This window comes from Urtica dioica, chromosome 12 (genome assembly GCF_054948205.1).
Source record: "Urtica dioica subsp. dioica isolate 48M chromosome 12, U.dioica_male_clone48M_v1_H2, whole genome shotgun sequence".
Taxonomy (NCBI): domain Eukaryota; kingdom Viridiplantae; phylum Streptophyta; class Magnoliopsida; order Rosales; family Urticaceae; genus Urtica; species Urtica dioica.
In genome coordinates this window covers 16,365,971-16,390,311 of record NC_142767.1, presented here as the reverse complement: position 1 = coordinate 16,390,311, position 24,341 = coordinate 16,365,971, and the positions used below count along the sequence as shown (strand labels likewise).

At 32.9% G+C, this 24,341-nt stretch overlaps 1 protein-coding gene and 2 non-coding genes across 3 annotated transcripts; all 3 read left to right on the top strand.

Annotated features, from left to right (window-relative positions):
• Positions 1 to 7,109: 7,109 nt before the first annotated feature.
• LOC149379612 (metal tolerance protein 9-like) lies at positions 7,110 to 12,847 on the top strand. The gene is made up of 6 exons (XM_089603377.1): positions 7,110 to 7,476; positions 9,090 to 9,202; positions 10,357 to 10,602; positions 11,060 to 11,140; positions 11,227 to 11,457; positions 12,244 to 12,847. Exons 1-6 carry the CDS (start codon positions 7,224 to 7,226, stop codon positions 12,586 to 12,588), a joined length of 1,269 nt encoding a protein of 422 aa, XP_089459503.1. The 5' UTR covers positions 7,110 to 7,223; the 3' UTR covers positions 12,589 to 12,847.
• Positions 12,848 to 18,507: 5,660 nt separating this feature from the next.
• On the top strand, positions 18,508 to 18,597 carry LOC149379611 (small nucleolar RNA snoR117). The gene has a single exon (XR_016294332.1). It is a non-coding gene; the product is annotated as a small nucleolar RNA snoR117 (small nucleolar RNA).
• Positions 18,598 to 18,641: 44 nt separating this feature from the next.
• On the top strand, positions 18,642 to 18,721 carry LOC149379610 (small nucleolar RNA snoR116). The gene has a single exon (XR_016294331.1). It is a non-coding gene; the product is annotated as a small nucleolar RNA snoR116 (small nucleolar RNA).
• Positions 18,722 to 24,341: the final 5,620 nt, after the last annotated feature.

Here is a 24,341-nt window from a genome sequence, read left to right as displayed (position 1 = left end):
ATATATATATATATATATATATATATATATATATATATATATATATATATATCAACAGCATCCCCTGTGTTTAATCGAAATGCACGATTTATGCCTTCAGTTTCCAGAAATATCTGACATATTCTTTCGGTTTAATATAATTGACATATATCTCCCTTACAAATTCGTTATATTACAAATATCACCATTTTCGTTTATTTTTTACAAAAAAAAAAAAAAAATTGAACTCCCCAAAATACCTTTAATGAAATAATTTTCTATTTTCTATTCTATATACAAAAAAATTAAATTAAAAAATTTCTTTGTAAAAAGTTAAGGATTTTTCGCCACTTCGTCAAACGTCTTTGGATTCGGTTCGGCAGTTCACCCAAACGTGTTGGGCCAACTCTCTCGAAACAGAAAACAAATAATAATAATGGTAAAGTCTCAAGGGGTCGATGGTTAGGCCGGAGGTCCCAAAGAGAGACTCCTCACGTAACACCTCGAGATGGGTACATTCCTCGAGTCGAGTTAGAGTCCACGAGTCGACCGATACTCCTCGTGCCGACTCTTCACGCAAGTCCCCGAGTCGAGCTCGCTCCTCGAGTCCAGTTCGCTCCTCGAGTAGAGCTCGCTCCTCGGGTCGAGCTCGCTCCTCGAGTCCAGTTCGCTCCTCGAATCGAGCTCGCTCCTCGGGTCCAGTTCGCTCCTCGAGTCGAGCTCGCTCCTCGAGTCGAGCTCCGAGTCCGCGAGTCGACTGATACTCATCGCCGACTCTTCATGCAATTCCTCGAGTCGAGCCCGCTCCTCGAGTCCAGTTCGCTCCTCGAGTCGAGCTCGCTCCTCGGGTCGAGCTCGCTCCTCGAGTCCAGTTCGCTCCTCGAGTCGAGCTCCGAGTCCGCGAGTCGACTGATACTCCTCGCCGACTCTTCACGCAATTTCTCGAGTCGAGCTCGCTCCTCGAGTCTAGTTCGCTCCTCGAGTCGAGATCGCTCCTCGGGTCGAGCTCGCTCCTCGAGTCCAGTTCGCTCCTCGAGTCGAGCTCCGAGTCCGCGAGTCGACTGATACTCCTCGCCGACTCTTCACGCAATTCCTCGAGTCGAGCTCGCTCCTCGAGTCCAGTTCGCTCCTCGAGTCGAACTCCATTTTGATTTTTTTTAATAAAATAGTAAATAAATATTTATTCTATTAAGGGTATTTTGGGGAGTTCAAATAATTTTTTTGTAAGTAATAAATGAAAATGGTGATATTTATAATATAACATTTTTTTTAGGGGAGGTATATGTCATTTATATTAAACTGAAGGGATATGTCTGATATTTCTAGAAATCGAAAGGATAAATCTCGCATTTCGATTAAACACGAGGGATACTCTTGATATTTTCCCAAAAAAAAACAAGATGTAGTTTTTTTTAATATCTTGATAGATAATTAATATTTGACATATTTAACAAGAATTAGTTTAGAGTTACTGTTAATTACTATAATATATTTATTTTACAAGAATTAATATATTTTTTTATAAACAGTTTACCAAACACTTTGTGAGTTTAAAAAAAAAAACAGTTTTTTTAAAAAACTGAATCTAAAAACACTTTTTTTAAAAACAAAAGCTATGTCAAACGAGGCCAAAACTGGCTAATGAAGATTTTTTTTTTACTCTCAATCAGTCTTATGTTTTAAGAAATAATTAATTTAATAAATATTTTAATTTCCAAAAATAAGAAATCACACCACTACATATATGTCATTCACGTTCTAGTCCATCTACAAAAGTGGATCACATTTGGGGACTAAAATCTTTGTCAAAATGTTTCATATATATTAACTTTAAAATTCTCATGTGCTTCCTTCGTGAAAATTTCATTTACTGACCCATACAGACACTATGACTACGTCTGGTTCAACATAAATACATATTACATTGGTATGTATTGTATTTTTTTTTAATTACGAAAATATATACATTATATTATGCATACATGTGTATTTAAAAAAATCTATGTATAATACGTCTATGAGAGGGAGAGAATATTGGCAAAACGTTGATATCACTATACTGTATCATTTACATATATATAGAAATAGAATATAGCCACATAGCGTGCATGGATCATGAGGCAGACCTGCCCTATAACAAAAATAAATTAAAATAGATGCAAAACACGTCATTCATGTCGTAGTGCACATTCGCGATTCGTCCACACATTCTCGTACTCATGTGGATGTAAAATATAAAAATATATACATGAAAAAAAAAAGCAAAGGTGAACCTAATTTAGTTGGTACTAGTAATTACTCAGGTGAGATATATAGATCAAATCGAATGTATAATCATGTAGTTCATAAGAGTAAAAGAAATCATATATATATATATATATATATATATATATATATATATATATATATATATCATCTTTCGAGCTAATAAAGTTTGAACTTTGAAGCAATGTGAACGAATTTGTCGCTTCTTAATTGTGCTAAAACCTAAGTCACCAAATTTATATTGCATTAATTTAGGAGTGACTATATAAATAAAGTGCTACAAGTATCATCAATTTTAAAAATGATGAAGGAACCTGAGTGAGAACAACAATTAAAAATGAAAGAAAATTTGATATATTTATTTTTCATTTCAAGACTATATTCAATTTGGAACAATTTACTTAACCAATTATTGTTTTAAATAATTAATTTGTACTTATTTTTCCATATATATGTTTCATACGAAACAAGTCGTGGCACGTACCGCAAAATGTGTGTATATATATGTGTGCATGTAAATTTTTTCCATTTTATTACCCAAATGTCCCTATAATAAATCTACTTTTACAATTTTGTCCCTATAATTTTTTCCATTTTATTACCCAAATGTCCCTAAAAAAGTGTTCAATTTCCCAATAACCTACGCACTCTCGGAGGGCAAGATGCTATATATTTCAAGCATTTTTCAATAATAAAGGTGACCGAATTTTGAATCTCAAAAGTTATATTATTCTTTCCTAATTTATCCACCATTCTTCTAAAATTCAACTAAATCTTACACACCATTGACACGAGTGGGAGTAAAGGTGGTCATATAGGATCCCATTGGACCCTGTTTTCCGTATTTTTAATACTATACGAGAAATGGAAAAAAAACCGTATTAGGAAATGTGGTATCGGGATTTTTGTCCTAGAATCATCTGGAAAATGGGACGGAACTGGGATCCCCGTTTAGCACCATTTAGTACCATATTTTTAAATTTGTATTTTTTAATTGAAAATATATGAATTTTTATTTATTTTTAAATGCATTCATGATTAAAATAAAATGAAAAAAAATAAATATGGGAATCCCGAAACCGCGAAATATAATATCGGGAATTCCCGGTACCGTGGAAAATGATTCCGGGATTTCTCAGTACCATTTTTTACGATTCCGAGAGTCACATTTCCCATAAAATATGGGACGAGACTAGGGAATCTTATTTTTCAGGTTCCATATGGCCAGTTTTAAGTGCGAGGGTGTCACCGCATATTTTTATGCGACATTCATATTGAACTGAATATAAATACACATTACATTACAACTAGACACAACTTCAAATTTAATTTTTCTACCGTAGAAACCAAAATAACAATTCGAAATATGCGACATTCGTTGTATTAGGTGTTGGAGATAAGTTTTGAATCAACATATATATTATACTTAAACTTGAAACTACTTAAGATGTTTAACTTGACCATTCTTGAAAATTATATAATCCTTTTATGCGCTTACTAAAATTAGAGGCTTATTTGCACTGCTGGCCTCTGAATTTTACGTTATGACAAAGTGGTATATGTCCTCTCTCTCTCTCTCTCTCTCTCTCTCTCTCTCTCTCTTAAATAAAAAGTCACTTAACTTTGAAATCTTGGCACGGCGGGGGTACGTATTGCCTAACTTATTAAATATTTTTTTGATTCTAAAGTGTTCGACCCACGTGACCTTATTTTTAGGGTAAAATGCTTAGTTCATGTGCAAAAATCATCATCAAATAAAATTTGTATAAAGTTTAAAGCTTGTGACCCAACAACTTTTGTTGTTAATACATGAATATAGTTTATTATTAAGCGGTGATTTTTCACATGAAATGACTACTTTACCCTAAAAAAAAAAAATAAGGTCACACAGAGTTACACACTTGAGGATTCATAAAAAAAAAAAATTGGAAAAAAATTAGACAAATGGCAAGAGATGCCAAATTTTAAAATTCAATGACTAGTCAAGAAAAAAAAATGGACTAGGTCCAATCCACCATAATATATATATATATATATATATATATATATATTATATATATATAAAAGAGAATCCGGAATCACTATTCACACAGACTCATATTACTGTTAAGTCTACAGTACACTTAAAAAAATTGACAAAAATACCCTTTAAAAGTCTCATAATTACATGGCATGCCAATGTCATTCTGATTAAAATATTACAACTACTCCTAAAAGAAAAAAAAATCACAAAAATGCCACTCTGACTTAGAATATTCTGGAATACAAACCGACATCCACATATGACAGTTTTAAATCATTGGAGCTGCCCGAAGTAAATTAATTGTCTGGAATTCTCCAGATATTTGCATTGCAAAAATCATCAACAGCTATTTCATGAAATTTCTGGAAAGTTTTTCATTTCTTTCCAAGCGGCCCTATATATTCCATGCTCCTTCACCGAAGAAATCGACACCAACTTCTGCTCTTTCGTCTTCAAAACTACAATCAGACCAATACAACAAATTCAGCCATTGTACATCAATATGTAACAATCTGACCACAATTAATTTCTATTTGTTGTGTTTAACTTCTTTTTTTAATCTTTTGTTCATTCTTTTACTTTTTTTTTTTTTTACTTTTGTTCATTCTTTTACTTTTTTTTGTTCATTCTCTTTGTTCGGTCTCACTTTTCCTCCATCACCACACGTAACAAAATCAGACCTGATCGGCGAGGTACCGTTCACCCGTGGATCAGTTCGAACCACCACTTGAAGTTGAAGATGCGGCAATGGCAGTCCTCGAAGCCGAGTGTATGTGATCCGCAATACTCAGCCTAAGATAGTAAATAAGCCGGAAGATCTAGACCTTCAACTTCGACATCAGCGCAGAACTAATCTTGACGAACATGGGGAAATGATCAAGTAAATTAGAACAGTCTGGAGAAAAAAGTGTATATTTCAGAATAGAACAAAAAAAATACAATCGAGAACAATCAAGAGAAAGAAAGAAAAGCTGGACTCATGAGAGATCGAGTATCGCACAAAAAAAAATAGATTAATTAAATTGTTTTGATAGGAAAGGATTACCAGAAGATCCTACTTGATGAAGTTCAGAAGATCTTCCCCTTAAAAAATAATGGAGCATCTGTCAACAAATTGGAAATATATAAGCTTTATTTTTATTAGCCTTTCTATAGAAAATTGCTTAATACTAATACCAGATAAGTGTTTTACCATGAAAAAATAAAATAAAAAAATCCCTCCATAATATTTCCATAAAAATGTTAGCAGAACTTAAATCACAACATCATCAAAATGAGACCTGATCGGCCAAGTAACCTTCACCCGTGGATGGAGAAGTGGTGGTCTCATTCTTTTCGTTGATGAGAGGCTGGGATTTTTTGGGAAAAATTTTTTGCATCAGAAAGAAAGAAATATTTTTCTTATAACAAGAAATGTGTATTTTATAAAAAAAAAATGTGTGATTTTCAATAATAATACAAATATTAACTATGAAGAAAATTTCCTTACTTAGATGTATATATAATCTATATTTGCAATTTTGTATTTATTCTCTATTTGATTTTTAGAAATAGGATTTGTAATATGGTAATTATTGTATATGTGTATATAATTTTTTTCATTGAAGTAAAATAAAATATAACATTGGTACAATTTGAGTTGTACAATTCAGTCATTATAAATTAAGATATGTAAATATATGTATGAAATATTATTGATGTAATCTTAACAATTAGTAAGTTATTTGACGTCATGTTCATCATTAATTTTTTTTTTATTATTTCAATAATTTACTGTTAAAAGACATCAAGCAACCCGCAGCAACGCGCGGACATTTTGCTTGTATATATATATATATATATATATATATATATATATATATATATATATATATATATATATATATATAACCTTGGGTGTTTAGCTTTTGCTCGGTTAAACCCATTAGGCATTGGCACTTCAACCCTAAGACTTTCCAATGAGGGTAAATTTGATTCTGCACTGATTCTACAGCATAGATTTTACGTCGGTTCAAAAATATTGTTGTAGAAAGTGTTATTTCCTACATCAGTTTTATATTGTTGTAAGAGAAGTCCAATTTCTACAACGGTTTTTGTTTGGAACTTTTGTGGAATTCAAAAATTCTAATAAATTGTATAGAACATGGACCAGCTTGTGCGCCTATTAATAACACTCATTCTTGTAGCCGAGACTTTGAAATGATATATTATCATAAATCGAGACAATTATTTTCAATAGTATTTTCGTGGAACTGTGATTACTAGCTTGGTCTACTAATAATCCTAGTGAGACTACGTACGCACCTATACGAGGCTGAAATACAGATGCCCATTGTTTAATTTGCTATTAGCGTGAGTAATGTCTACATATATGATATTAATTTAGGCGATAACATTGTGTAAATCATTGTTCAAACATATAATATATCTTAATGGAATCATAAATACTTCCGTTGATGATAATTTATAAATTTAGATGTAGCTTTATTACCTTAAAAATGGATTTCTGTAAGTCATTTAACGATTATTTTACTTTTTTCTAAGAGTCCTTTAAAAAGTAAGCTATTTGATTTAACGAACAATATAATCACGTCTAGTGATAATAGTATCACTCAAGAATATATATGTAATTATGACGTGTGTATATTTCCACGCAGCAAAGTAGTGGAGTTGGTTACAATTTTTTTTTTCTTTCTAATCTTATCATTTTTTAACCTTTAATCAACCAAACAAACAGTAGTGGTAAATCATTCCGTAACAGATAAGACCTCAATTATTTCTTCTCGTTCTCTTTTCTTCTCTTCACTCTTTTATTTATCTCTATAAATACACGCACAAAACAAGAAGCCATAGAGGCACACACATATTTAAAAAAAAAAAAAAAAAAAACTCATATATCTTCTCTATAGTCTATAGTGATTTGATAAAATAAAAATAGAAAAACAAATATCAACTTATGGAGAAGAGTAGTGGAGGGATCGTTACGACGAGCTTTCCGTCGTCTCCGAACGACGTGGGCGACAAATGCAATAGGAGAGAGCCTCTGCTATCGCCGTCGCCGCCGGTTGACATCGCCGGAATGTCGCCGGAGAAGAATGCATGGAGACTCGATCTCAATGACTTCCGGCTCCCAGAGCGAAACGAAAACGACGTCGCTCGCTGTGCTAATATCACCACCTTCGCTTTTCGTCGCCTTTTTCGCACCCCGAGTACGTGTTATTTTGTAGTTTTTATTCCTTGATATTTATCATCATGCCACGCGTACGATCAGGAGCTGGTTATGCATCGTCGTGTGCATTATTTGTCGTCTGATTATGTATTTTATTTTTATTTTTGAATCATCAAACTAATTAACTGTCCGTCCTCGGGGTGGTTAGATTTCACACTCCCGATTTTAGTGCTTTTTTAAAAAAATTTAATAATACTTTCTTCTTCGTATTCTTTCCAAAGCCATAGCGCTTTAATTTTTGGAGATAAAAATTACACGTGGCTGGGAATTTTATCCTTTTAATATCGTACTTATATTTATATTTTTATGTAGTTGTCGTTTCGTAATTTAGTTTAACATCATTATTTCCTTTGCTTTGGTGTATGGTCGATAAAAATGTTTTCCACTAAATTTTGCAGTTTTATACTCTCAATTTTTTTAATTTCAATTATTCCAAAAATAAAGATAGCATAGACATATAAGACACAGCCGATTGCTTACTAGAGCTCCGTCTAGTTTATATTATACCATGTCACATATATTTATTTACCTATAATGTTTTACTAAGAATCGGTGTTATTCTTTAATGATTCATATTTTTTAATCATCAATTTACAATATAATGCGTGTATATTCTGCGTACTTTTCAAGTTAGATATGATCCCCTTAGCCTTAGATGATCATGCCATACGTCTATTATTTGAGTGGTATTAATTCTACTATATATTTTAATACTATATGACATGCATGGTTGCTAAGTAAGGAAAACAATTGAAGTATTTGTTTAAAAGGGGAAGAAATAAAAAAAAAAAAAAAAAAAAAAATCAGTGTTTGACACGTTAGACTTTGAGTTTGAACAAATTGAGTAGTCAATATGTATTCCAATTATAAGTAAAATAAATAATACTTTGTCAATGAGATATATTGTTCTAGAGGGACATTTTTTTTGGAACAACCCTACAATTATAATTATCATTATTATTTAACTTTTTCTTCCGTAGCAACAAGTAAATAGAAAGAAAGTGGTTGCTTTTCCTTGGTGGCCTTAGTGTTCCACTACGACGTAGTGTCTTTTCCATCGGGCAATATCTCAGGATTTTTGTTGTTTTTGTATCTCATTGGAGGTCCTAGTGGGATATAACTCGTAAAACATTAGTAAAAGTGCAGAACATAATAAACCCGGAATTATTTATGTGGTAGGGTAAGGTACATTTTTTTATGCTCATAATCTTATGTATATAGTAAAAAGGTGGTGTATCAATATACTATATATTATATCTATTTTTATAATCTTGGTTGACAAATGATGTTTTTATAGCACTATGATTTACTAGTAGTACACATATATATGTACTTTATAGACTAGGTCACGAAGTTTGTTAATTAACTAATTAAGAAATAAGTAGCGTTAGGCTTCACTTTACTTTTTCTGTACCATTGCTCTAAAAGTGATTAAAAGGTGATAAAGAAGTTCAAATATCACATAATTGCTTATATAAGCTGTATGTTTTTTTTTTTCTTTTTTCTTTAATCATGCTATAATAATAATTGTGCACTCTTGTACAATCATACACTTACAATTCAAACTAATGTTGAAATAGCCAATTATTACAGGGAAACAATTCGGGGTCGCAGAGTATTACAAGAAGCAAGAGAGGCTTCTTGAAGGGTTTAATGAAATGGATAACGTGACTGAAATGGGTTGTGTTCAAGGAAGCCTTACAGAGGTTAGTTGGTTTGCCTTTTCTTCTTTTACATATTTTTGTGTAAACGTTTAGATTCTTAAAAAAGAACAGTACTTTTTGGAATTAATACTCTTAAGACATTTCATTTTAATGAGTGAGCCTCAACTTTCCAATGAGCTCTTGAGAAGAAATAGACAGAATCAGTAAACCTGGAGTGACTCAGAAAGCACAATGATTTTTGTTCTATTTTTCTCCTGAGCCATGTGATGATATGGATATAGCGTCAAGTAAAAGAGAAAAGAAATGCAAAATCCGAGTCAGGTCTCACTAGTAGAATAAGGTATGATGTGGGTCCCAGTCAAGTTTCAAGTTGCCGCTATTGTCGAGTACGCCACACGGATATTCCAACGGATAAATAGAAAGACGATGGGTAATCATTATTACTGACATTAAAACTGTTTGATCGTTAATACAAGAAATGAAGAGTTTTCGTACATTTATATCTGTTAAATATACAAACTTATGATTAATAGCGTTCCAATCATTATGATAACAAAAACGATAAAGTAAGTCAACACTAATACTATAGTAGTTCAATATAAGCTTAGCTAAAGTGACGTTGTGTGACTTGAGTTATAATTTTTTTTTGATGGAGTGTTATAAATATTTGAGATTATTTCATTTTGAGTTGATAACACATAAACAATGATAAACAATACGAGAACAAAAAAAATATGTTTGAGAGGTCGTATACCAACGGATAAGCTAGAATGATAAGGGTTTACCGACAGATATTCTTTAACTCTCAAACATTGGTCCTAATATATGAATATATGTTGACTCAAGTTGACAGTAAAATTAAAACTTTAAACCAGTATATTCATGACAATGATTTAATTTTATGGAATTATCAACTATGATCGAAAGTTCTAGCAAAAGAATTGAAATATCAAGATTTTGATGGAAATATATACATCAACAATTTTTTTTTTTTTTTAAGTGTTACTATATCAAGTAATGGTAATGGATCTGCGTTATTGCGAAAAAAAAAATAGTCAATATATATTTTCTGTTTATATATGCTGGAAATCGCAAAAACGCTAATTATTATTACTAGCTTAAAATGTCATTAACATATACATATACATATGCATAAATTCGTAATACTTTCATTGGCTTATATATGCAAAAAAAAGGATGAGATGAAGCAATTGGCAAGGAGTGAAAGAATGGCGATTCACGCGTCGAACTTGGCAAACATGGTTTTGTTCGCAGCCAAAGTTTATGCTTCGATTGAGAGCAAATCATTGGCTGTGATCGCGTCCACGCTGGACTCTCTGTTGGATCTCCTGTCGGGCTTCATACTGTGGTTCACTGCACACGCAATGAAAAACCCCAATCAGTATCACTATCCCATTGGCAAGAATCGTATGCAACCAGTGGTACACCAATATCCCTGCTCTCATTTCCGTGTTTTTAATACTATAACGTTGTTTAAAATTTTCCCAAACAAAAAAACAAAAAAGTTTAATATAAATGAGCTATTTCTGGATAAGAATATGATACAGAAGTGAATATTTAATATTTTTTTTACTGTATTTCGAGCTCAATAAGTCAATATTGTTTACCTTTTATTAAAATTTGTAGCACACAATAAATTAGTGGTAACGTTTTATAGATAATTTGTTTTTGCTTTTTCTTTATGAATTGGATGGTGGTGATAATCTGTTATCTTCAAGAGTTTATGTCCTGAGATTTTATATTATAACCCCCGTTTATTAGAGGCCTTTTTTTTTACAAGATTTATTAGAAGCCTTTGATGTGTACATATTGTGATAATTATACATAATTAATCTGAACATCTGAGGTCGCTATTCTAACCCGAAATCTCATGAACAGGGTATCATCGTTTTTGCTTCGGTGATGGCGACTCTAGGTCTGCAAATATTACTCGAGTCTATCCGTCACCTTGTCACTAAGGTGCGTCGATTTCAGCCAAAATGATAATTTAATTGAATCTAATGTTGTTAAGGCTAATTGATTTGTGTAACTTGTTCACAAATTAGTCCCGGCCTGAAATGAGTAGTTTGGAAGAGCAATGGATGATTGGAATAATGGTTTCGGTCACGGTGGTGAAATTTGTTCTCATGCTTTACTGTCGGAGATTTAAAAATGAAATTGTTCGAGCCTATGCGCAAGATCATTTTTTCGACGTTATCACAAATTCTGTTGGCTTAGTAGCAGCCATCTTAGCCGTCCGATTCTACTGGTGGATCGACCCTACCGGAGCTCTCATAGTATGTTTTTCGCTAACTTTTAATCCTTTTTTTTGTTTAGTTTCTTCACTCCCTTTAAATGCGTCATAATAGAAAATCACTTAACACACCTATAAATATTTTGGGGCTAATTCGATGAAAAGCTCATTTGTGCATTTTACCAAAAGTTCATTTTTTTTTGTCCATTGGCTATCTAGCCACATGAAATGTTAGAATTTTAAAATAGCCAACGTTTCGTTAATTTTTTGTAAATAACCACATAAATCTATTTACGCTATAAAAATAACAAAAAATGCAGAGTAAATTTCTAGTAAATATGGTTATTTACGAAATATTTCCAACAGTTTTTGGCTATTTACAAAAAATTTACAAAACATTGGCTAAAACACAAACACTTATGTTTATGTGGCTTATATCACTAAATTTTTGTTTTTTTTTTGTTTTACCAATTGTTTTTTGTGCCGCCGAAAGTGTATTTTCAATTAACTATTATTGATCGAAAATTTAACATAAGAAATATGTCTTCATTGGTGATAAAATAACATCATATCGTCGATGAGTTCGCATTGGTACCAAATTTACTAAAAATGGTGGTCTAGATTATGAGTTGTGTATATTCTTGTAGACTTAATAAAGAGAGACTAGACAATAACTTGAATACAGTTTAGAATAATATCACCATGTAAGAAAATTCAAATAAATAATAAATACACGGTATAAAAAAAAGCATGTGAAAATTTTAGTAACACTTTGAATTACACAATGTGTATTTCAATTATTGATAACAAAGTTGTATCCAATGTCTAGATCGCGTTATACACGATGAACACGTGGACGAAAACCGTGCTTGAAAATGTCATCTCTCTGATTGGAAGGACGGCCCCGCCGGAGTTTCTAGCGAAGTTGACGTATTTGATTTGGAACCATCACGAGGCGATCAGGCACATTGACACGGTGAGAGCGTACACGTTCGGGTCCCACTACTTTGTTGAGGTCGACATTGTCCTTCCTGAGGACATGATTCTGATCGAAGCTCACAACATCGGCGAGACCCTCCAAGAGAAGTTTGAGCTTCTCCCCGAAGTCGAACGCGCTTTCGTTCACATCGATTTCGAGTTCACACACAGGCCCGAACATAAGAGAAAACTCTGATTTTAATTTTTTTTTTTAATGGTCATTTTGTGTTTTCTTTGTGAGGTTTATGAAAATAGGATTGTGTATATAATAACCTCTTCTTGTATTTAAAAAAAAATGGGTCATGATTAATGGTGGAATGTATTATGATGTCATGAAGCGGATCTTTGGCTCATTTCTATACCCCACTCTGCTTTTGCCTTTTTGGTTGGGATTATGTTTTTTTTTTTAATTGTTTGTTGATGTTATTTCATTACCTTGAGTATTAATGGTATGATGATAAGATTATGAAAAGACATGTATTTATCCAAATTAACAGTGCTAGCTAGTGCTACGTGAAATATGCAATATATATTAAAAACTGGTTCTTGAAGAGTTGTAATTTTTTGCTTTCATAAGAAAACAGTGAATTAAGAAACAAATGTAATTATATATATATATATATATATATATATTTGTTTAAATCCGAAATTAATGTAATTAAATGACGAGAGAGAAAGAAAAAAAAAAAAAAAACACTACGTGTACATGGATAAATCTTAGAATTGAATTGAGTGAAGTTAAGAGATCATTCGGTATTGGGTCTGTTATGATAAAGTGATGGCTTATCATATAGCATTAAGGTAATGACCAATTAAAATAGAGCACAAAATGCCAAAAATAATATATCAAATCAAATAATGCCGGGCATAATGTTGGCTGTCAAATCAGGTTAAGAAGAGACAAAGAGGATCGTTTTAAGCAATCTTCATAAAATTCCATTTTAATAATATGATCATCGTTTTTAACTTCTTTTCATTCTTCTCCTTCGAAAACACCAGCAATCAGTAACGACGAGTCTGATCTCGAATCGATGACGATGATTACTTGATTTTGGCATTGACAAATAATTCACTAACCTTGCTATATAGCTAATTACATAATCCCTATATATTGCTTCCTAATTCTTAGGTATTGTTCATCGGCAACTTTGCTCTTATTCTCTTTTAGACGCGACTTGATTACATTATTAAGAGAAACGATTTCAAAATATTTGAAATGAAGTTGTAATTTGATTGTTGAATTTACTAATTTAGATAATTAATTTTATTTATCTTTCGTCTGAGGTGGATTAGGGACTAGTGCTTTTATTCGCCGCTTGAGAAATTGATAAGACATTAGAACGGTCCGTGAATGCTGTAAATTCGAGGAATGCTTTGTGATTGTAATTTGATAATTAAAGTTGATAGATATATTAAACATTCTGTTCTAGTTAGATAGCCAATTTAAATTAAAAAAAAAAAAAGTTACGAAAGAGTCCATCTTTGTCTAAAATTAGTTAAATTCGCAAGTATTAAACCTCAATACTTAATTTTTACTATTGATGTAAATAAATTAACAGTGAATGTTTTTATTGACACTGTTAAACTTTGACCAGTTCTACTAAAAACAAATTTACAGCTTTGACTATGCTGCTAATAACAGCTTAAAATTTGGGCTATTTTGCAAGAAGTTTTGAATTTAATGGCTAAAACGTAAACTGTTGGATTTTAATCCTACTGAAAAAAAAAAAAAAGAGTTGATGTCTCAGGCTAGCTCGGTCGGCAATAATTTCACCAAAATTAGAGATCTGAAGAAGAATGAGTCGGTAAAGAGAGAGAGAGAGAGAGAGAGAGAGAGAGAGAGAGAGAGAGAGCAGTTATTGTAGAGGTAAATAAGAAATTCAAAGTAAAAGCAAATCAAACGTAAAAGAATATTGGCTGTTGACTTGTTCTTTTTGTACTTTGAAGTTCCTTGGGTGGCGTATGAACTCGGATTATCCCTTGGCAAAGAGGTCGGGTTTCAACTTAGGTATTATGACAAAAAGATCGGACACAACAGTTCAATCAAGTTTATGACACATGGAAATTTTGCTAAGAGAACTTCAGGTTTTTTTTACCTCTCTAGCTCTTGCATTGTCACCGCATATTTGTTGAACATTTGACAGATAAAGATTTTTTTATTTTATTTTTTATAATCTTTTGTGCAGAATGACTTCATTATAATTTTAGCAGAGGCCCACGAGAGAAGCTTGAGCACAGACATCCTTATCGAAATGCTTTCACGATAGTTGCGCTTGTATTGATCGAGTTTAAACCTCTATTTCGTTACATTTTTATTTTTCCAACTAATATTTTGCAATTGATGGCAGACAATATATGCTCAGCAGCAAAAGTTAATGGTTGCAGATGAAATTATAAGCCCGGAAAATCAGGTTTTCCCTTTGAAACTTATCCTCATGAGCGCTACATTGAGAGTAGAGGATTTCTTGGTTGGTAAAAAGTTACTGTGGACTTCTCAAAGAAAACGGAGAAAATCTATTGTATCGGCGAAGCTTATAAAAAGATTTTAGCGATTCAAAAGAGACTTCCACAAGGGGGTATCCTAGTCTTTGTTACAGGGCAGAGAGAAGTGGAGTATCTATGCCAAAAGCTGCGAAGAGCTTCAAAGGATTTCATTATGAAGGCTTCTAAAGAAAGCACCGAGACCGATCAAGTTGCCTCTGAAGCTGGGATAAGTATGGTTGAGAACTGAGATAAGCGATGCCTTTGATACTCGCTGGAGATCGACAGACCAAACTGATGTGTTCAAGTCGAAAGAAGATGACGAGGAATTTAACACAGACGAGAAATGAGTTTGAGGATTCCTATGATTTGGAGTCAGAGAATGATTTGGAGTTTGTCGATGATGATGAGAAGACATCGGGAATTAACGAAAGTCTTCTTGATGTGGTCGGAGAAAATGGAACTCTTGATTATCTCAAAGAAGCAATTGTTAGCTGTGCAAATCTGTGTGAGGTTTGGGCTGAGAATCGCAAAGAATTGTATTCAGAAATCAAGGATTGGTTTCAAGAAGGTTTTCTGAACAATAAATTTGAAGCGCTATGGTCTGAAATGCTTGGTGAGGCTGTTTTCGGTGCCCAAGATTGTTTCCCAAAGAAGGTCAAGAGAGTTTCAAGTCAAAAGAACAAGTCAAAGAGAGTTAGATTATAGAACTAGTGAAGTAAATTAATAGAGCTTAAATTATTTATTTGTTGAGAGGGGGGAGATTTTGTGTGGCTTCTTCCTGTATTGACATCATTTGTATGATCTAATTTCTCCATTAATTGTGGAGAGTTTTTGGGGCAATGTAAGCTTGATGGGTGTATTTTTTTAATTAATTTCATTTTTGGAATTTGTTATGGGAGAGTTAGATGTGTGAATTGATTGGGAAACTCCCATTTTTGTTTAGGCTCATATGCTGAGTTTGATATGATATTACACCGGAGTTTTTGCTAAGGCTGGCATTATGTTTGTCTATATTCTCTTCTTTATCAAATTACAGTTCTGTTAGCAGTTTTGGTAGCTCTGTTCTCAGATCACTGGTTCAAATGCTTATAAGAAATTTGGTCCGAGTTTTACTAATGCTGGCTTTTTGTTTCTCTTCTTTATCAAGTTACATTTTTAGTGAGGTTTCGACATCAACAGTGAATTAGTCTGTATCAAGTTACAGTTTGGTACCTCTTATATCAATTACCCACAAAATGAAAAAAAAAAATGGCTTATAGCCACTTTTTAAAAAATATCACACTTATAAAACACTATTTCATTTTCTTATTTTATTGGGAAAGATTGTAGGTTGGTAATTAGTATGACGGTATAATAGGTAGAATTTTGTGTATCTCTCGTTTGACTTTTTTTATCGGTCCTAGTTTGGTAAATTTTTTTTAAAAAAAAGTAAGAAAATGGAAATTTTCCTAACATCATTAACATTAATTTCATTACCTCGGTGCAATCCTTCGGGCTTGATTATCCTCTGGCCCAGAACAAGCCCATAATGATCCCCAAATATGTCTAGTAAATCCCTAAGAGCATAACGAAATTGCGTGGTTGTGTATGGGTAATTTAGTAATATCCTCTCCTAGGGTTCAACCGAGGGTTATTTAAAAAGAGACCCTTCCTCTCTTACGTTAACATCTGATAAATCTGAAGAAAATATCGTTCGCTGAAACTCGCTTAGATCTCTTATATCTCACTCTTCGACTTTCTTTGTAGACGGCTTGAGTACGAAATGGTAATACGGTTACGGACTATTATTATTTTACCTTCTGTATTCAAGTCCTCTACAAAGATGGCCTTGCAGTGAGCAAAATCCACAAAAGGATTTGGATTTCTTTCGGAATTCGTATCGAATTGAGGTGAAATTATGGCTAGACTAGTGATCGCATTTATTTATAGCAAAGTCGACAACTTTGAATATACATTTGATGTTGAATGGAATTTTTTATAATATGCTGACATTAATCTTCACAATATTTTTTTTATGCAACTCCAGATTTTGAGATCCTTCTTTTGTATCGAAACTCTTACAAAATAAATAAAATCAATACTATCCAAGTAATACGCCCAAGAAAGAAAATTCAGTGTGAGGATAATGTTTTTCACATTGTATAATATTGTACATTTTTTTTATGATCAAAATGGTCACAGTGGACTTAAACTTCATTATGTATTTCCGCCATGACCACTCCGAGATAGCCGAGTTTTGGGGACAAATGATCGTACATCATGCTGAGGAATAAAATTATTTTTTAATTTTTTTATCGCAGAGCGTTATAGAAAATTAAGCAATTTGAATGAATACAGTTCATGGTTAGATTAGATATATTAAAAAAAGGGTTATTAAGTTATATAGCCACACGGATATAGTGGATTGAGATATAGCCCACCTTTGGTTAATTTCTTGTAAATAGCCAAGTAAACTTATTAACAAATTAATAAAAACCTTATTTAACACAACCAAACATATATTTTAGGTAGTTAATTGGCTGCCACGTATGCAAGTTGGCTATTTACAAATTATTTACCAAAGGTTGGTTAATTTACAATTCCTATAGTTTAGGTGGCTTACGTAGCCAATTTTTTGTTAAAAAATGAAAGGGATTGATTGGTTAACTTTAATTCAATCTTGAACATATATGACCCTTGTATCTTACTATCTAATGATTAATTTATCTGGCATAAAAATAAGCAAGTCTGCGAGCAGTACTTTCGCTAAAGAAATCAAGCCTTTTGGCTAGAAAATGTGTAGACTGTAATTTGATTTTGATCGAATTGTGAATTTTGTGATCGACACAAAAGAACAAGAAAAGAAAAAAAAAAAAAGCCGAGTAAAAAGCGGAGATGCCGTGAATATGTATATTTTGATATCATTTTGAAAATGTGTAGACTATAGTTCTTTTTAAGAGGATAAATAATTTATTTGATATTATTTTTCTTACGAATAAATTTGTGAAACAAAAAACAGTTTAAAAAGAATAATGCTTACACTTTAAAACAAAATTTGTTTAAAATTTGAAAAACACAGTATTTTGCAAATATTTATAAAAGAAGATATGCAATTTCTGCAATTACATTATGGAAAAAAATTCATAACTAAGTGTCAGTTTTTCATATTTCACTCATATTTTTTAAATATTTCACTATCAACCGTTTTTTTTTTACAAAAATACCCTTGTATTTTATAAATTTAGTAAAGAACTATTAAAACTTAGGAACAAATTATTGAAATTTGATTAACTATTATTAAATACGATTATTTATGAAAATTAAAAAATTTAGCAACTAATATTGAAAAAAAAGTTACGAAAAACGGCTTATTTGACTATTTCCCTCAGAGCAATCCTTCGGGCTTGATCATTCTCTGGCCCAAAACAAGCCCACACTTATCCCAAATTTTGTTAGATTGGTTGTGTATGGGTAATTTAGGAATCTCATCCCCTAGGGCTTCAATCGCGATTCTTCTCCCTTCTATATAAAAAAAAACCCCTTCCTCTCCTATACCAATACCATCAACGGCTTCCAGGTTCTTACGAATTTCCATCGTCTTAATATTTTCTTAATTATCACTATCCACAACTCTGTATGTGATTACTCTTCTGGCCAGTGATGCATAAACATTTGTCCGTACCATCTGAGAGATCTTTGATCTCCCTGATGTACACACATCTAATCCAATCTTCTGAGGCCTCTTTTTCTATTTGATTTCTATCTTCATTTTTGAATCCAATGCTTAGGCTATGAAGACGATATATATACCATCAAACTATGAGAGCCCTATGCTCGTTGATGCTAACAATTCTACAGACGAGCCTTTTTTTTCAATCTAGTTTATTTTTTTCGATTTAGTAAATTATTAAATTGAAAGGCAATAAATTAGAGTCTCTGGTACGCTTCATTTCAATGGTGTATACAGCGCTGTACGTTGCCGAAAGTGATATTTACAGGAGCTGATTCCTGGCAGTTGTCTCTCTTCTCTGAGGCTTTTGCATTCAATCGCTCTTACATCTGAAAAAATTCTGCAGAAAATAGCGTTCCTTCGACAAGCTTCTCTTACTTCTCACTTTACGGCTTTCTTTGTAGTTCACTTGCGGGTAAAATGGTTATACGAACCGTGATTGATTTACCTTTTGCTCGCTAGTTTGCTACAAAGATGGCCATTAAGTGAGGCAAATTCGTTGGTCCCGTGTTTCTGTTTAAGTTTGACTCGAGACGAAAAAAAACGTATTTCTTTCGCGGATACGTTTGGGTTATAATATAAGTTGGAATTAGTGACCGCGTTTATTTATTTTCGACAATTTTGGCTCAGAAAAAAGGTGAACGGGCACATTCATTATCCAATTTAATTGGTGAACCTGAATTATAATAGTTTATATCAAATACTGAAACTCGCGGATTTTGGGATTCTTATTTTTTATTCAAATCTGTTGCGAGTTGCAAGTTATAACACAGATAAAGTACTTGTAAGACTGAGAAATTAAGAGATTTATTGAATGAAAACGCACCGTCCATTTGTGGGTTAACAAAATCCTACAATTTTTTAATAATGTTGCAAAACATATCGAGTTTATGCCAACAAAATTTTCTAGTGTGATATATAAATTTTTGAACTTCACGCCGTCTTCAGTAAAAAAAAACCAGTTCCCATATTCTGAGTAATGCATAGGTGATTAGGGGACCGAAAACTTTTGATTGTTAATGATCAGAAATAACGTCCCACTAATTCGTAATTTGGCGGAAGTATATGATTCTGTGGTCCCATTTAGCGATACTGGCAGCCATAGGAATGGAATTAAATTTTCGATCTCTTGTTCCAATGCCAAAGATTAGCAATGAGCACAACTCTACAGATAATGAACTCGTTTAGCTATTTTTACCCCATATATATATATATGACCATATGTTGCTATTGTTACCATATATACGCATACTGCAGCTTTCGAGCTATAGCAAATTTACAGTAAAACATTAGGCCTCTACGACAATGAGCTCGTTTTGCAAGTTTGTCGAGACTTGAGAATTCATATTTGTGTTAGGGTTAAATAAAATTCATATGCTGTGCTTGGAATATAATTTGGGTTTACCTATTCCGGAAATGCCGAAATTTTTGGTTCCAATTTGAACAGAAATTCAAATGTTACCAAAATTTTCCAAATGTTACCAAAATTTTCCAAATGTTACCAAAATTTTGGCCTAAGTTGGAATGGAAAACTCCATTTCGATTAATTTTGGTAATGAGCGAATCAATATGAGCGAACACCTGTAGTTTTCAGTTTTAAAATTCAAACCAACTCGATTGAAAGGTAAAACCAAACCAAACTAACCCAAAAATAATCCGGTTGGTTTGAGTTGATTTTTTCGGATTATAATTATTGACAAATGATTTTATAACTCCAATGAAAATCATATATGTATATTATATTTAATACGTTATGTCAAATAAAATCAAAATTTACTTAGTTTAAAAAATTTACATATTAAAATAAAAATTATCTATATTTTTAATTATCAAATTTTCATGTATCCGCAAATAATAGAGTATAATACTGAGTATTTTTATATTTAATTATAATATTATTAAAAAATGATATATTTAAACAATAGTACATATAAAATATTTGCAATCTTAAAAAAAATTAAAGGATTAACACGATCGGGTTGGTTTGGTTCAACCTAATCTCACGACTATAATAAACCAAATCAACCCGAAACAATTGCGAATTTGATTGGTTACAACCTAAACTTCATTGAGTTTTAATGAGACGATTTAAAAAAGAGTGCGATTTGGTTTGGTTGATCGAGTTGTTCGATTTGACGGTTTTCATGAACATCCCTAATCGAACCATACCTTCTTTTAGCTTGAACATAACAATATTCTGGTTTTGTTTCGTTACGGCCGCCAATGTTTAGTTATGAGTGAAAAATCAAGGGAATAGAGATTGAGAACAAAGATATAGGAATTTCATTTTCCATCCAATTTTTCCTAGCAAATTTGAACCCCTCTTTGGTTCTGCAATAAATTGAAATTTTGGCTCCATCAATGCGATCGCAATAAATTGAAATTTTGGTTTCGTCAATGACTACAGTGATTTTGAATAACGCATCTCCCAGAGAACCCTAAAGTTTTTTTGCCGCCGCCCCTCTGGGCTTCGGTTGTCGGCGTTGAGCAATCCAGCGGCTCGGCTCCGACCCGGAGGGGGAGGACGATACGCTCTTTGCGTGCCTCCGCTCTTTCGGTGTCTCCCATTTTCTTCGATCGGCGTCGTCATCGTCTCCGCCGTGGACCTTTCCCCCAGCGACCCTTTCCTTCTCTCATTTCCGTCGCGTTGGTTTCTTCCTCTCACGCCGGCCTTCGATGTGGTCTCGCAGCTCTCCCGCCACTAGATCTGCAACCAGATATGCATCCAGATCCGCCGTCGCCTTGGTTCCTTGGCCGCGTCCACTCGTCCGTCAAGATCTTCTGCTCCATCCCCACATCTTCCCGGCTCCCCGCGTTTCCATCGTTGTCGCTTACTGGGTGCTCCGCGCTGTGGGTTCGAGCCGTTGAAGCTTGCCGAGTGACAGGTTGTTTGGGTCTTGGTTACGATTGGTTCATTGGGTGGTGTGTTATGTGTTTAATGTTGGTTTGTAATTTCCCTGTTTTCTTTGCTTTTAGCACTATCTATCTGGTTTCTGAAGTTGGGTCAGCCATCGTTCAGCCTTTCGTAATGGAATTCCTATTAGACATACATTTATGCAGGTTTGAGACTCTCTTTCGATGTCTTTTGCTCTTGGTTGTTCGGGTTTGCCTATCAAGCATAGAAGTTTTTGTCAAAGAGCTGATGTTGTGCTCGATTAGTTGTGTGCATTGTTGGATTCCAAGCCACGTTTAAACCCCATGATCGCTTTCATATGTTCATTTCAATGGGATCGATTCAGTCCGAGATTATGAGCATCTCTGTATTGGGACTTTCAAAGTCTGCATTAGTGATTGTAATCACTTCTTTCTAATGGAATTCTCGGTTTTTCCAAAAAAAAAAAAAAAAAAAAAACTCTTTATGAAAATCAACCATAGAGAATATTCCATTGGCATGTGATCCATTCGATGTCAAGCAGGTAAGCACTTTTCCGAGGGTTCCTGAGAATATAACTTCCTGTTGTACGAAGATTCTAGGAAAACTAGTAATGGAATATCCCATTGGAATGCCTTACTGATCCTTATCTAATGCATTTGTTTTCTTGGTATTCTTCTATTGATAAATCCTATCCTAATGCCAGTTGAGCCTCGAATCCTTATTGATAAGAAAAAAAATGGTCTGTTTCCATCACATCTTGATTTACGCTGGTTCAATAGTCTTAACGTCCCAATTTAAATAATAGTCTCGTAAGTTATAAAATCGTATAATTTGCACAAAATAGCTGAGCGCTTATGACTTATTTAGACCCATTACATTATATTTTTAACCCTGATGACATTTTTATCCACGTACCCGCAATAACCTACTCGTTATGAATATGGTTTTATCCGAATAAATGGATAATGAGTAGAGTACATATATTACCATTTAAAATTATATAAATATGAGTAGAGTATAATTTTTAAGTACCCTATCCAGAATTTTAGCCGCTTGAAATTATCACTATATTTATAAATTATAAGTAAATTTTAGTGTAAGTATTTATTAATTTAAGTATTTTTTAGATTTTTTATTTTAAGTATTTTTTTAGATTTTAATTAATAAATCTAATATTAAATGAGTAAAAAAAATACTCATGAGTTACTATGTAGTTTCGAGGAACTTACCCACACTAGACCCATTAAAAATAAATGGGTATGAGTATGATATGATTTAAAAAAAAAAATTGTGAGTAGGGTCTGGTTTTATAAGATCCTAGACATTGTCATCCCTATCAACTATCAAATAATTAGGAAAATGGTTAAAGATTGATAATTGCGATAATTATTTTAGTTTACACTAATGATAAATTTACTTTACCTGAAAAAGTTGTCACTTGCGTCCATGAAGCTCGGGAAAATAAGTTCGATCTATACTTATTTTAATGGGTTATTTAGTTATATAGCCACACAGTTATAGTGAATTGGGATATAGCCCACCTTTGGTTAATTTCTTGTAAATAGCCAAGTTAACTTATTAACAGATTAGTAAAAGACTTATTTAACTCAGTCAAACATGTAAAAAAGGTAGTTAATAGGCTGCAACATATGCAAGTTGGCTATTTACAAAGTGTTTACCAAAGGTTGACTAATTTACAATTCATATAGTTTAGGTGGCTTACGTAGCCAATTTTTTTGTATTTTAATTGAACTTATGTTGATGAACTTCAGTTAATTTAATATACTTAGAAAAGCTACTAAATAATGAAGAACTAGATTTAGAAACATTAAGAGCCATAGGTTTCTTTGTGCTCAAATATGAAATAGACTAGTCTACCAGAAGGTCCAGAACCAGAACGAGAGACTAATTGAAAATAAAAGTATTTACTTTTAATCATATCGATAAGCTCTTCCACGACTTTTCTCGTATACCAATCTTATGTAATATTGATATATAGTGCGTGTATTTATTCATCCCATTTTAATATTTCTTTTTAATTTTTTGTTTCACTCATCTATAAGCAAAGGGTAACTAAAAACCATTTCATTTAATTTCAAGAGCAATGTAGTGGACTTAAGATAATTTTTTATATTCTTTATTTTTTTTCTTAAACTACCATTTCATACTAGAAACGACAACAAGTATGAGTATTAATAAATACACTTATACCGTCATACGATCCGTTAACCCATTTTCTCAAAGGAGTCGAATAACGGGTAATACCCGCCGAGTGGCAGATGTGAAATTTCAACACCTGTTATCTGTTAATCCGGTTCGCAAATAAAAAAGTAAAAATTAACCATTTTATAAGTCTAAATATAAATAATAAACTACAATTTAGAGTCAAAGTATTAGGCCTGTGCACGGTCCGGTCCGGTCCAAAACCGGCCAAAAAACCGGACCGGACCGTTCAAAACGGTTCAAAAAAACCCAAACCGGACCGGACCAAAAAACTGTAAAAACCGGACCGGACCGGACCGTTTTAAATCATCCAGACCGGACCGGACCGTTTTAAACCGTTTAGACCGTTTTGAACCGTTTAGACCGGACCGGACCGGACCGTTTTGGACCGTTGGACCGTTTTGAACCGTTTAACATAATTTTTTTTAAAAAAAACCATTAATTTTCTACCAAAACACAAACATATAATCATATTTGGGAGTTAAATACATGCACAAATGCCTAATTTGGTTAATTGGACATCAATTAATTTTTTTAAATTTTTTTAAATTTTTTTTATAAATAAACCGGTCCGGTCCGGTTTAACGGTTTTTTTTTTTTAAAAAACCGGACCGGACCGTTTACATTGAGTAAACCGGACCGGGGAAAAAAAAAACCG